Consider the following 13,452-nt stretch of genomic DNA (forward strand, 5'->3'; position numbering starts at 1 on the left):
GGAATTTTTAATAATCGTTAGCTTTGCCACGATTTGGAAAGTCAATCATATATCGTTGGGTTCGTAATAAAATTCTGTATATTTACATATTTAATTTTTAACGAAAAAGAATGAGGGTAAATCACTACATCCGATTACCTGTTTACACCTGGTTGACACGTATTGTTGCCTAAAAAGGTAGTCAAACATTGTATGGCATTTTCTATAAACTTTTTTTCTTTGATTGAGACTAAATTTATAAAGAAAAATACTGACGGTAACCAAGAAAAAAAAAAGAAATTAATTAATTTTTAATTAAAAATAGTCTTGCTAAGATATAGACTGTCAATCATTTCTCGTTTGATTAATCAATAAGTTTTATTATTAAAAAAAATTATTTTATCACGGAAAAGAATGAGGGGTGTTGTTCTTAAACCGGATCCTCTACTAATAGTTTTTAATACAAATGGTTCATTGGCATTTTTTACAACAATAAAATTTAGTAGACGGCCGCTTCATCAGGTATGCGGAATCACTAATCACTTGCGATGAGCGTTCTCTCTAGGGGCAGCTCCGGTAAAAGTGTTGCGATGCAAATCACCCGGTTTAACGCCCGCATTTGAAATATGAGACCTTGAAGTAATTTTTGATTCACTATTATCGTTTAAAACACATTCAGAATCGCACGCTATGTACGGGTTCCTTGTAAGAGACTGTTAGGGCTTTAAAAATTTAAACTGCATTAACTAGCTGCATATAGCATATGTCAGAAGCATTTTACAGCGTAATACGACTGTAATATGAATCTTATGACTTACATAAGTATGCTTACAATTAGTGCGAAGATATAAACTGCCAAGTTTGACACAATTAAGAAATATTTCATCAATAATTTATCTATACAAAATACTAGAAAGCCATTATTGTTTCACCGAAATAACCCCGAACTAACAATTGTGGTAATGCACCAATCAATGTAATGTGTAGACAAACTAATGACAGTCAGAATGCATTTGATATTTTTAATGGAAATATATCATAACTGCGCACACTGAAATTGATACGTTATTAACAAGTAATCTAGTTTTATTTTTTTCCATGTTGTAGTGGCGTTTGTAAACAAATAAATAAATAAACAATGATATCGCATATGGAGAAAAACTGAGCACATTATCTCAAAATTGGCTGAGGTGGCTTTTACTTTATGAAAATTCATTTGACACAATTAAATGTTCAGATTTTCACAGTTATTTAATGATTTATGCCAGTTGTTTCGGCAACACCGTGTCTTTATCAAAATAAAGGCACGGCGTTATCTCAAAATATCGATTTTCCGAGATACGCCTTTTCGTAAGCAAGGTAGGGGAGATACTTCCCCTTTGTGTCAGTCAAATAATGTCACGTTCATGCAAAAAGCTACCTTTCCGATCTATGACGCACTCGGGGTCGACTTCCGCGCACTCCTCTGCGACGTACTCCCAACAGCCCCAGTCGGCCCTGGGGAAGGTGGTGCACGGGTCAGGAACCACGCATTCCTGCGGCTCATCGACGCAACGGAGCCTGCGCAGCTTCACGTCAGTCATCGGTCGGTCCTCGCACGGACAATCGCCCGGTACGAAGGCAGGTAGAGTCTTCTTCTTCGACACCCAGTCCTTGTCCGCGCGGTCAGGCTTTGTGCAAGCGTCGTCCTTTGTAGGACAGGCGCGCGGCGGCTGCGCGACGTCGAGATCGAGTCTGACCAATGGCGGTCCCGGTTTCATGCGCGGTTCCTCCAGGCACGCGCACGGCTTCGTCTCGAGCACGGGCAATTTTTTCTGTTGCTCGACGAGCGACTCGTCCGCTCTTGGCGGACAAGGCGTCGGCGGCGGACACACCCGAACAGGTCGGCACACGTCCTCGGGCTCGCATTTAGGCAGTCTCTTCAGTTTCACGTTCGTCATCGGCGGCTCGTCGACGCACGCGCACGTGCCGGGAACGTAAGGCCTCAGCGGCTTGTAGCTGTACGGCTGCGCGTCGTCAGCTCTAAACGAGTATACATACATTCACATTGACGTCAGTATTTAAAAAGAAGTGGACAACTCGGCATGCGTATTATCAATAAAAATAAAAATAATCGAGAAAATCACAAGATATATATATATATATATATATATATATATATATATATATATATATATATATATATATATATATATATATATATATATATATATATATATATATATATATATATATAATTCTATTTATGTTATGCAAAAAGTCTGTGTCAACGCCAATACGCGAGAAACAGTTATTGTAATTATTGAAATTGTATCACCATCTTCCCCTAATAATGATGTTTCATTTCCTCCAGCCCCCGGCTATATTAAACGCACACGTAGGAGTTTCAGTTCCGCCCCGTAAGGTCAATGAGGTTGCAAGCCGAGTGCCGAGTTAGTTTTTGGGTACATTCTTTTTTAACTCACTCGTTTATTAAAAACTCGCTCCGCTCGTGTCAAATAAACTCGTGAGTCAAATGCCGTTTACCGCACTTTTTGCATAATAATTTTCTACGACCGTTAGTTTTTGGGCACATTTTCGTGAAACAACACGAATACATTCACTGACATTGCCGTCAGAATTAACAAACGTCAAATTCAAGGCGTAGGAAATATCTCCGAAATCATCCGATTGCTACAAAACCCGTGGCGTAAAGTCACGGAAATGTCCGAAGTGGCACGGATCCAAGGGAAATAAAACTGAAGTGGTAAAATGAGGCTTCTCGCATGCTACATCGGTGTGTAAATAGGTATTTTACAGACGGGAGTAGAAAAATGGTTTTACCGACTTAAATCATTCAGAAGACCGCAAGTCGGCAAAACACATGAAGAATATTTTACAATATTCACTTTTTGGAACTGTAAACGTAGCTGCTCAGTTGAGCACCTCTTATCGGCGTGATATTGTGTTGTACAAGGAACAAGTGAAACATAATCGATTTATTCTAAACATTATCATTAATTGTGTGCTTTTGAGCTCGCGTTAAGAGGACGTGATGAGTCTGCATTTTCCTCTATTCCCGGAGGTTTTTGGAGACTAATTTACTTTAGTACTGAGTTGGAAGGTGCTCTTAAACAACACCTAGAAAAAGCAACGATATTTAAAGTAAACCATCCAAAACTAAATTTTACAGACAATGCTTTATGTATGTCAAGAGGAAATTTCTAAAGGAATCGAACAAGCCGATTATTTGTCTATAATTGCTCATGAAACTGGTGACGTATCAAATCAATTCCAAATTGCAATTCTATTTAGATATGTTGTAAAAAGTAAGCCAGTACAACGATTTTGGGTTTCTTTATTGCATTTGGATCATGACGCCAAAGCTTTGTATTCGGCTATTCTGACGGAACTTGAAAAGCACGTAAAAAACAACAAAAGCAAGCTTATTGCACAAATACGGCGCATAAGTTATGAGCGGGTCATCTAACGGGGTGCAAACAATGATTAAAAAGACTTACTTACGTGCATTGTTATTCACATCAATTAAATTTGGTAATGTTAAACGTGACATTCACAAACAAGAATGTTCGATTTTTTTTGCCAATTTACAACGAATTTGTGCATTTTTTTCAAGTAGACCTCTGAGATCCGCAGTAGCAGATTTTATTTCTCAAAATACCGAGCTAAGTGAAACTTTTATTGAAACTTTAAAACTCATAAAAAATTTAATAACAATCCCTATGGCTTCAGCTAAAGCAGAACGGAGCTTTTCAACCCTCAAACGGACAAAAACATTTTTAACAAATACCATGGGCCATGACAGACTTTCGGCACTGGCAATGCTAAATAAAGAAAGAAATCTCATTGAAAGCATACCTGACTTTAATCAGAGCGTTATCGATAAGTGTGTGTCTGCTAAAGATCGTCGTATGGATTTTCTCTTTAAATAAATCCCAATTATTAGATATTCATTTTTAAAAATTATTATGTAAGTATTATTAAAGTTTGTTAGTTTATATACTTTAAATCATTTTAAATCCACTACTTCTAGACTTTTTGGACGTGACCTACAAAAAAATTTTGCGTCATTCTATAGCCGCCCCTGCAACCCCCACATTTTTATTGCACGAGCCGCTACTGACACATTGCTTGAATTGTCCATTAATAAAAAAATGATTTTTTTTTTTGGGACAATTCTCCTGAATTCTCGGCCAACTAATTCTTTTAGTGTTAGAAAGACTTATATGCGTTTTTTCTTAAGTTTATTTTTGAACAAGTTAGATTATTTTAAATGTTGACGATATTTCCGGTACTTTGCTATTACATCGTTGTTGTTAACATAGAGTAACTTGATAGGAAATTTAGTAATTTATAAATTGATAGCATTGTGTTAGCAAAATGGTTGTTAACAAAATGGTTGCAAAACATCGTATTAACCAAAGTTTTGACAATCAGTTTAATGTAGTACTTCATAAATGTCAGCAAGTATGATAAATAAAAATTATGCCATGAGTTTGGTAAACGCCACTTTAGTCACGAATTTGTTTTGGCCCCATCGCGGCGAGTGTTTGATAAACGAGTGACTAAGGAAATTTAGCAACGTGTTGCGAACAAATCTGATTTTTCAAAAAACTAAAAAATATATATAAAAAAAATTGCCATACACTTTAAATCAGTATTATTGTTTAGGGACCCTCTTAGAGAAAATGAACCATACTCAGTGTTAAGGAACCTGCGTGTACCTAGGCCTTACGCACGCGTCTACGACGAGACACGCCTCCTTTGGAGGATCCTCTGACTTAACAGGAAGCCGACGCAGCTTGGGGCTGAACTTCGGCGGCTCTGGTTCCACGCAAGGGCATTCTTTCGCCTCCAACAAAGGCAGCTTTTTGGGGTGCATCGTCAGGCAGTCGTCCGCCCGCGGCGGGCAATAGTTGATTGGCTTGCAGTCCTCGTAAGCGGGTCTCGGGGTGCACGGGGGTACGGACAATTTCACCTTGGAGGGTAGGTAGATTTTGGTGGGGGTAGGCACGTTGCAGGGCTTCGGCTCGTGTGCGGCTGTGTACCTACACAGGTTTACATGTAAGCATCGAAGCAGGAGGGAGACTCTATTTAAGCTTTGCCCATCTAATGTTTTTCTAACTACCCACTTGACGCGACGATTCCTTGTAGCAAATAGTAACAGATTCATACATCTCAGGCGGCTATCCGTGCATACCCCTAAATTATCTTTCAAAGGCAGACATTTGCTCTTTTATTTTGCAGGTAGTTTTTTGAAATGATTAAATTAATATTTTGGAAAGAGGGAGGGTATAGGATAGGATAGGTATGGGATATAGACAATTACTATCTGAAACATTGACCGAGTCGGTTACCTACCGACTATTAGGATATTAGAGAAAATTTAATAAGATCTGGACATATTTTGCGAAAATCAACGACCAAGTCGATTGTTGAAAGCAAAATTTGAAATGATTCACTCGCAATTTAATATCACAAAAAATCAATCAATCTTAAAAGTATTTCAGACGAATGTGGCAATACTACTAAATATTGAAGTTTTTAATAGTTATAGTCTGTATAAGGGAGAATAAGGGGTATACCGAACTGGTATATTGAATACTCGATGTCAAAAGTACACACTGTGAAATATTCCACATTTTTTGATTGCGATTTATTTATATTTAATATTTGTTATATATTATATATATATAATATTTAGCCATGATTTTATTTAATTGTTTTTATTTGACAAATTGGAACGATTTTTATCGTCAAAGCAGATTTGCAACCTCAGTTTAGCGCAAAATAAATGGGAACACAAATTGCATCATGGGTTGTTTACAAGGTTTTAACTTGTCTGAGCTAAGATTACCAGATGAATGCCTTTACACAAAATTGCTGTAATTTTTATTTCGGGCATGCGCATACACAGTTTTTGCGGTGCTCGGTTGTATAGACCACGCAATTCTTTAGTAACTTGCAGGTGTCCAGCTAACCAGAACTAACCAAAATAAAAACATGCTATTACTATACATAGTGAAGATGGTTTTGGAATTTTTCTGTTTTTGAGATTATTTTTCTGAATATTTGCATCGCTCGAAACGTAATTAATCTAACCACAGATCAGAGACGATACATGTTGCATAACCTGCTTAAACTAGCAAGGGTAATTTGAATTGCCCATGTGGGAAACGGACTTAACAGACCAACGTTCAAAAATATCACTAGAAGAAAGATATCCTACAGAGCTATGTAACTGTCCAGTGTTTAGGTCGTTACACTGCATTGCTCAAAGTCTCCCGTATATGCTCTCTCTTCTCTACTCTTTTCTCTGTGAACTCAATAACAGAACGAAACTAAAAACTAACCAAATACTAGTTACTTTCGAAAAATCGATTCTTTTTACAAGTATATGCGCTCCTCACTAAACTCGCGATCTCGATAACGGTTGGTCTAACTAGGAGGCTGTGATTCAGTAGTAAATTTCTCAATAGAATAGTGTTTTCTACATTTGGGCCGGAGCATCTTCTGAGATACACTAGACTCGCGCATATTTTGAATAATTCGCACACGATTCAACACACGCTGTATTACACACGAAATAAGAATGATTACTAATAAACTTGAACTAAGTAGTACACCAAACCAAAGAATATTAAACACAAGTAGGTATAAAATTATTTTCTATTACGGACCACAATTTTACCTGAATTTAAATTCCGAAACTTTAGGTAATAATGTTGTTGCATCGTATGTTAATGACCGCCCTTGGATAATTCCATTTAAAAGCAATTGGTCACTTTCTTATATCTATGAACAGACCATACCTGGGCCGTGGTTGCCGTCGCCGTTTCATTTCCGTGCACACGTCAGAACAGTCCTCCGTTTTGGACTTGGAATAGTCGTTCCTCTGTTGCCGATTCAGATCGACTGGTTTATGTACAGCAGCGTTGCCGGAGTGCGTACTCAATGCGCGTTTTTCTTGGATATCTATGCATACGCCGCGCGCCTTGTGACGCATATCAACAGCGAGCACGTTGAGTCGCTCTATTTTTGATACCCCCTTCGGAAGCAGCTTCATCCGATCGGAGTAGCTGGGCTTATAATTGACACCTTCGGCGCCGCTGATGGCCGTCAGTCTTCTCGCCTCCCGCATTTCCGGAGTGACGAACTCGACCCGTTCGTTATCCTCTTCGGCGTCGTTCGTCCCCGCGTAGAAATTCGGCGGACATATGTCGAATCGAGACGGAATCTTAAACGCCATCCTATCGGTGGAGTAATTTCTGTGGAAGTCAATGCGGAAGATTTCTTTATGTATTTATTTATCAACCCATTACTTAACGCAGTCAAAAATGACAAAGACAAACTATTTTCTCAACATAACCACTTAAAGTTTACATGCCATTTAAAAACAATAAAAAAGGATTATAATGGTCTTCAGTGCCAAAGAGAAAATACTATTTCAATCCAACATGTTCCCTAAGCTGGATAAACTATATAAATTTGGGGCGCATTATTATATTTATACTATGCCTACACAATCCAATTAATAACATTCCATGACTACCACTAGCCCCTGTGGTTCCCAAACTTTCTTCTCATGGATCACTTTCAAAATTTAGCTCGCTCCGGTGGACCCCTGCAGCTACATTGTTACCATATCCCCAATTATTTTTGTCACGCCAACGTAGACCCCCGCCGAGTTTACCATGGAACCTTGGGGTCCACCTGGATAACATTTTATTTAATAACAAAACAGAAAGAGGTGTTAGAGCGCTAATATGTGAGGAATAAAAAATCAATTCTTTTAACAGGGTTTAAAAAGTAAAAATATTAAGAAAATTGGCAAATTCATGCGCACTTGAGAGCACATGCTAAACTTGGTTAGTTGTGCTTGTTTGTCTCGGCATTTAACCTGTGAAAATCATCGCGAGGTAGTCGTATTTGGGAGACCTCTTCGTCGGCCACCCTCCTCCTCGTCGGACCCTTTACCGCGGAAGCAGGTTTGATGAGGATCGGCGAGTACAAGTTGTCCTGCGAGCCGAACGGTTTGAGTTCGTTCGGCTGCAGTTGTACGCCGTACATGGTTTTTTCCGTCTTCGATTGAAATGCCTCGATTAGCTGGGTGCTTTTGGGTTCGCGGGGTTTCGCGGCCTCCAGTTCGTATTGCTGGAGTGGCGGAATAAACTCCTCTCGCTGATGTGCTTTACCGATCGACTCTTCATCCAATTGTTTCGACTCGCGCGCTCTAGCGGCGGGAATCGGCGATTCACGCCATTTGATTTCCGTCTCGTACTTGTCATTCATTCGTCCGTTGCTGCCGTGTCGCGATTCCCGACTATAAGAACGCGGCGTCGATTTGACATCGACGTTTTCGGTGAGTTCGCGTTTTTCCGGTGGACATGATTGGGATCGCTGAGGTTTCGAGCTGCCAGAGAATATTTGGAACGGAGACAGAGAGCGGTAACCGCCTTTCGGCAGTTTATGTGAAAATTCGGACTTCTGGAACGAAAGCAGACCTAACAGTCAAATGACGTCATACTACACAGGTCAACAGCGCGAAGCTAAACATAAACTGAAAACTGCATGAAAAATATTTTATGTAATATGTACGATTGTATTAGTGGTAAATATATTCACAAAACCAAAAAAATTTCACCAGTTTTTCGTATACGTTCAGACCTCACGTTCACGATGTCCGAAATACTTACCCGCGTCCGCTGAAAAGTGGGTAGCTTTTGTATCAAATTTCGAAACATTTTACGTAAATTTTGCTTTTCTATTTGGAAGTTTGAATGACGTTTGATTAAAAATTTTGAAGTTAGTCCACAGTGAACGTGATGCTCGTTAATAGCTTTTTGTCACCGACAGCTGACAATTGTTATTAATTAAAAACTATTAATCTCCCATAAATTACATTCCCTAACTGACTAACAAGAAAAGCCAATAAATGCTGTGCCTACCTCGTTAACAAGATTATTCCGTGGTACAACTGCTATATTCTGTGGTGTATTTGAAAACATGGCTATACACATTCAAAGCGGGAAAAATAGTTTGGATTGTTCTATTAAACATAGCAAAGTTCACAGTGTCCCGTTTAGAATTCACGCCGATTGCGATGCACCAGTTTCGCGTTATTTCGAACCATATGTAAAAGAAACCCAAGGCAATGGTAAGAACAACCCGGCTTCATATTCTTCTCTCCATTGATATTCTGCAGAAGGTTTAACCGTTTATTCAAAGTATTGAAGGGTTCTTTCCGGGGGTACCCTCTTCGAGGTCAAAAAATCGCCATCCCTGACGGTTACATTGGGTTAATGTTACACGAAAACATCAGGCCAACTATTAAAAAGAGTGAACGGAAGTTTTATATAGTCAACAATTTTAACGAAATTGTCTACTGGAACTGGGATAAGATGCCAAGCAGAAACGACGCATTTATTAAAGCTTTGGATTGGATTGAAATCTCGGAAGCCGTGAGTATTATTTCAATTTTAAAAAAATAGGTTATGTTTACTGGTAGAGTTAAATAAGTACTTTGCCTACTTTTTGTTTGAATGTGTAAACAAGTTTTTGTTCGTTTCAGCTGCATAGTCCTATCACCGAAGAATGATTTCCAACTGTGCCTTTTACTTAAGTAATTGCTGTTATTGGGTGCCTAATAAAACAAATATCTTTATTCATGTAATATATTTTAATTTGTGGTAATACAATATAAATCAAATTGATATCGTTTATCTTGTACAGTGACTAGAGACAATGGAAATGACATTTTCTTGACACCTTAACTAAAGTCAGTTGGTTATAAACCAAACAATTGGTTTATAAAATATCACAAATATATTTTACGTATCGATAACGTCTAATTTCCTTTAAAAACACAAAAGAACTATAAAGACATCATATAAAAACAATAATACTACATATGGCTGACTGATTTACGGAGATCTGATACAAGTTCGCCTTGAGGCGGAAGCATAATGGAATACATACTCGGTATTTGAATATCGAGTAACTACTTAAAATTGGTCAACAACAAAATCACATTTTTCCACGTAAGTTACATACATATAAAATTGTAAAACATAGAATACTCTCTTCGCTAAGACCTAAGTTAACTTGTGGATGGAATTGGAACTAAAATTTTTTTTTACATTCTAATATATCCAAGATACTGTTCTCTCAGTATGCATTGTTAGCTTTATACATTGCGGTAATTTTCTAAATTATATACAGGATGTCCACTGCCCTCATCAATAATTCATTTCAAAAGGGGCCTATAGGTCTTACTTTTTTTAACAGGTGCAGAAGTTCAAAAATAGACTGAAAGAACATTACGAAAAAGGCTTGTCAATTCAAAATATAAAAAAGGTGTTTTTAGAGTTAAAATAATTATCAAATTTGTCAAAAAAATATGACATAAATATTTACCCCTGCGAAACGAACTATACGCGTGTTTGACAGCTGTGTGAAACCGGTGCTATCAGTTGATAAATTTTGTCTGTGGAAATCCGGGTGCGAAATTTTATGATGCAGAGGAGAGAACATGTGCCGTTTCCGAAAACAATTCAGAAGCCAACTTTAGGTGTATATATACAGGGCTGGCAATTGTCAATGTGAGTATTAGGGTATACACCCCCCCCCCCCCCACTTAGCGGCTAGCGGGTCAATTTAAGCCGTGCGTAACCAAGGGAAACGCGAAGACGCGTCCAAACTGAAGGTTAGTAATTAGTTGCTGGCATGTCTGTCGCCCTCTCTCACCCGCACACCCATTTTCTGATGTTTGTCGTTCTCCTGTTTGATAAACATGTATAGTCTGTTGATGAGAAACTGTTTGTCGTGTCCTTCGAGAACCAGTTGATTCTTCAATACGGTCACCATGTGCCTGTTGGCCGAATTAACGGCAGTGTAATAATAAAGCGACAAAATCAACACGATGAACAAGGGAATGGCAAAGCCGGCCGTCGGAATAAACGCGGCGACGCCCTGTACCCAAATAGGAGTCTTCCCGAACGTTTCCTCGATTAAATTCCATACGGAGGGCAAACTCCGGAAGGGGCCGCACGACCTACTCGGCGTCAATTCGGACACGACGAAAGCGATAGGCACCAGTGCCACCACGTACGAAACGAGAAGGACGATCATGAACATAGAATAGGAACGCGAAGCGCGGTACACGACCATGCTGGGTTTGCAGTTGACCATACACGCGAACTTTTTAATATAAAACAGGAGAAAGAACAGAATGGTGGCGAGGGCGGAGAGCAGGGGCGCAAAATATATCCCCACCCAGCACAGAGTCTGGGTGTAGACGACGTCGAGGACGTGACGAGGCAAGTCAAAGCTCTGTTCGCCGACGAACCTGAAGAATTTATTGTCCAGGTGCCTGGCGAGGAAAGCCCGTCCAAAATTCACCACGAACGTCATCACGAGGTGCGTCGCGAAGTCGGTCAGCAGTAATTTGTATATCTGCTGACCGACGTATGTTTCCCAGCATGTAGGCGTTCCGCATTCGCTCGCGACGCACTCCGTTTCCGCGATATTGACATCGCAACTGATCTTGTTGTACAGGGAAGCATACAGAACCATCAAGGAAGCGAGACGCAACAGTACCGTTCGTATGAGAGTGAGCCGAATGACGAACAATGGACTGTAATTCTCATAACTCACCAGAAACGTGAACACGTATGGTATCACCATATTCATCGATACTATCGTCATCGACGGCAGGAACTCGTAAAACAGCTGCAAAAGTTTCTGCTCGGTAGTCGAGAAGTCGACCAACGAGGCGAGTTGGGTGTTGGACCAGTCAAAGATGAAATAGATGGCGGCCCCGCATACCAGCAGTACCGCCAACACGGTACTGTTCACGAGACACCTGCAGAAGAATATGCGGTACCTCTCATTACGGGACCGGCTCTGACGTTCCTCTTCCAGCTTTTCGGTTTCCAGCAGCGCCCGTATCTCGCTGTAGATGGCTTTGTGCTTAATTCTGGCCGACTTCGCGTTGTGTATGCAAAAATCCCACCCGCCGAAAAGCAAATTGGAGTACTGATAAAATTGCCCCTCTCCTTCGACCAAGCGCTCCTTAAAACGTTTCGCGCCCGTTTTAATTATGGCTGCCAAGGATATTAGAAAATAAACAATGGCCACCAGGATGTAGGCTAAAGGTAGGTCGTAATACAGCAGTGTGCCACCTACATGATAGGGGAATGTCTCTTTCGCATAGAACCCATAAAAAAGAATGGTTTTCTCCAACCTCCCTGTACCCTGTATCAACTCCAGAATCAAATTTGATTCACGGACAGAACAATAATAGTCATAGAAGCATGAGGAATTGCTGGTAGAGTTACTATGGCACACCTGATTTTTGTCATCGTCGAGTATAACTGTGGGCAGAGTGACAAACAAAACAACCAGCAGAAATATAAAGAGGTTTAGACAGAAGAGCCACTTCAAGAAATGGAAGAACACAACCACCCCGGTCCCGAAATTGCCCTCGATCAGGTTTATGTCTTTTCTCCACAGCTGCACTTTATGATATACCTCTTTCATTTGTACACTAAACTGGTGCCATGCTTTTCTGCGTCTCCACTTGAACTGCTCGAATCCCTGCAGGAGTAAGTTGGGTTCGCTCTAAAACCGAAATATAAGTGGGAATTACAACTGATAATCTAATTTCAAGTAATTATTATAAAGCAATTAGGTACCAATTAAAAATAAGATTAAATCATCTCAAGATAAGACCAGAAATCTCATGCCAAAAATAAGAATATTGTTCATTACTTAAACAAATTGAGCCTCACCATAATCTTGCTTTTCTGTTCTCTTTTCTCCGACATATGCAGCGGCAACCCTTTCAGCTTCATTATTTCCTCCCAGGCAGTCTGTTCATCAGATTTCATTTCTGACAAATCTGGCAACATTGAAACCTGTACTTCTCCGGCTAGGGAAGGCCGCCTGTGCGCTGTAGAATCACGCCTGGACCTTGAAGTCGGATACCTCCTGAGAGTACTCTTATTGGTTCTGGTATCATTTGTGCGTAAACGCAGAGTGGCGGCTATCGCTCGAGTCTGTTTGCTGGGTAACAAAGTGGCTAAACGCTTGGGGTCCTTACATAAAACTTCGATTTCCGCATCTCCTGGATAGCTTTCCTGATAGAACTCAGACCCTGCCTCTTCCCACCCCTGCGACCGGGTGTTTTTCTTTTTTCTTTCGCCCCCAGACATAACTATCCCCGGCCAAAGATCGAAAGTCTATAACATACTAGATAAATATCGAGCAAAGCAACTAATAAACTAAAATTCACAAAGGAATACCTGTCGTTATTATCTACATGATAATATCGATAAGAGTACTTTCCACTTAACTCTGTTTATTGGTGAAATCACATTTACGGTTTTTGTGACGTTTGGCAAATTTGACAAGTGCATTGAAAACGTATCGGTGTATTGTTGGATGGAACTCGTGAACCTTCAACACTTCCTA

The 13,452-nt window shown here is 39.9% G+C and overlaps 3 protein-coding genes across 7 annotated transcripts in view; 1 reads left to right on the forward strand and 2 right to left on the reverse strand.

Annotated features, from left to right (window-relative positions):
* Window positions 1-8,839, reverse strand: part of LOC132697688 (uncharacterized) — a 29,602-nt gene extending 20,763 nt beyond the window's left edge. For all 3 annotated transcript variants that reach the window (XM_060663254.1, XM_060663253.1, XM_060663255.1), the window contains exons 1-5: window positions 8,676-8,839; window positions 7,880-8,466; window positions 6,792-7,247; window positions 4,704-5,027; window positions 1,400-2,001 (exon numbers count right to left, since the gene is read on the reverse strand). In XM_060663254.1, the coding sequence (XP_060519237.1) occupies window positions 1,400-2,001; window positions 4,704-5,027; window positions 6,792-7,247; window positions 7,880-8,466; window positions 8,676-8,723 (2,017 nt within the window). In that variant the 5' untranslated portion in view covers window positions 8,724-8,839. The remainder of the gene's footprint in view (window positions 1-1,399; window positions 2,002-4,703; window positions 5,028-6,791; window positions 7,248-7,879; window positions 8,467-8,675) is intronic.
* Window positions 8,840-8,896: 57 nt separating this feature from the next.
* Window positions 8,897-9,647, forward strand: LOC132697691 (ribonuclease H2 subunit C). Its single transcript, XM_060663260.1, has 3 exons — window positions 8,897-9,136; window positions 9,208-9,440; window positions 9,551-9,647. The coding sequence occupies exons 1-3, from the start codon at window positions 8,986-8,988 to the stop codon at window positions 9,575-9,577; spliced, it is 411 nt and encodes a 136-aa protein (XP_060519243.1). The 5' UTR covers window positions 8,897-8,985; the 3' UTR covers window positions 9,578-9,647.
* Window positions 9,648-9,649: 2 nt separating this feature from the next.
* On the reverse strand, window positions 9,650-13,414 carry LOC132697689 (transmembrane channel-like protein 7). Of its 3 annotated transcripts, none has more exons than XM_060663256.1 (3): window positions 13,284-13,414; window positions 12,771-13,220; window positions 9,650-12,600 (listed from the first exon to the last, which is right to left on the reverse strand). In XM_060663256.1, the coding sequence occupies exons 2-3, from the start codon at window positions 13,191-13,193 to the stop codon at window positions 10,693-10,695; spliced, it is 2,331 nt and encodes a 776-aa protein (XP_060519239.1). In that variant the 5' UTR covers window positions 13,194-13,220; window positions 13,284-13,414; the 3' UTR covers window positions 9,650-10,692. The 3 variants fall into 3 exon arrangements, with proteins under 3 accessions (XP_060519239.1, XP_060519241.1, XP_060519240.1); XM_060663258.1 differs by having other exon boundaries at window positions 12,771-13,230; window positions 13,284-13,385; XM_060663257.1 differs by lacking the exon at window positions 13,284-13,414 and having other exon boundaries at window positions 12,771-13,268.
* Between the last annotated feature and the right edge of the window lie 38 nt (window positions 13,415-13,452).

The sequence above is a fragment of the Cylas formicarius genome, unplaced genomic scaffold (assembly GCF_029955315.1).
Source record: "Cylas formicarius isolate icCylForm1 unplaced genomic scaffold, icCylForm1.1 PGA_scaffold_2__14_contigs__length_35257938, whole genome shotgun sequence".
Classification (NCBI taxonomy): Eukaryota; Metazoa; Arthropoda; class Insecta; order Coleoptera; family Brentidae; genus Cylas; species Cylas formicarius.

Coding starts and splice junctions, on each gene's coding strand:
- LOC132697689 (XM_060663256.1), bottom strand. CDS start 13,193: ATGTCTGGGGGCGAAAGAAAAAAGAAAAACACCCGGTCGCAGGGGTGG. Junction 12,601..12,770: donor AACAGAAAAGCAAGATTATG/GTGAGGCTCAAT, acceptor TTTCGGTTTTAG/AGCGAACCCAACTTACTCCT.
- LOC132697691 (XM_060663260.1), top strand. CDS start 8,986: ATGGCTATACACATTCAAAGCGGGAAAAATAGTTTGGATTGTTCTATT. Junction 9,137..9,207: donor AAAAGAAACCCAAGGCAATG/GTAAGAACAACC, acceptor GTTTATTCAAAG/TATTGAAGGGTTCTTTCCGG. Junction 9,441..9,550: donor GGATTGAAATCTCGGAAGCC/GTGAGTATTATT, acceptor TGTTCGTTTCAG/CTGCATAGTCCTATCACCGA.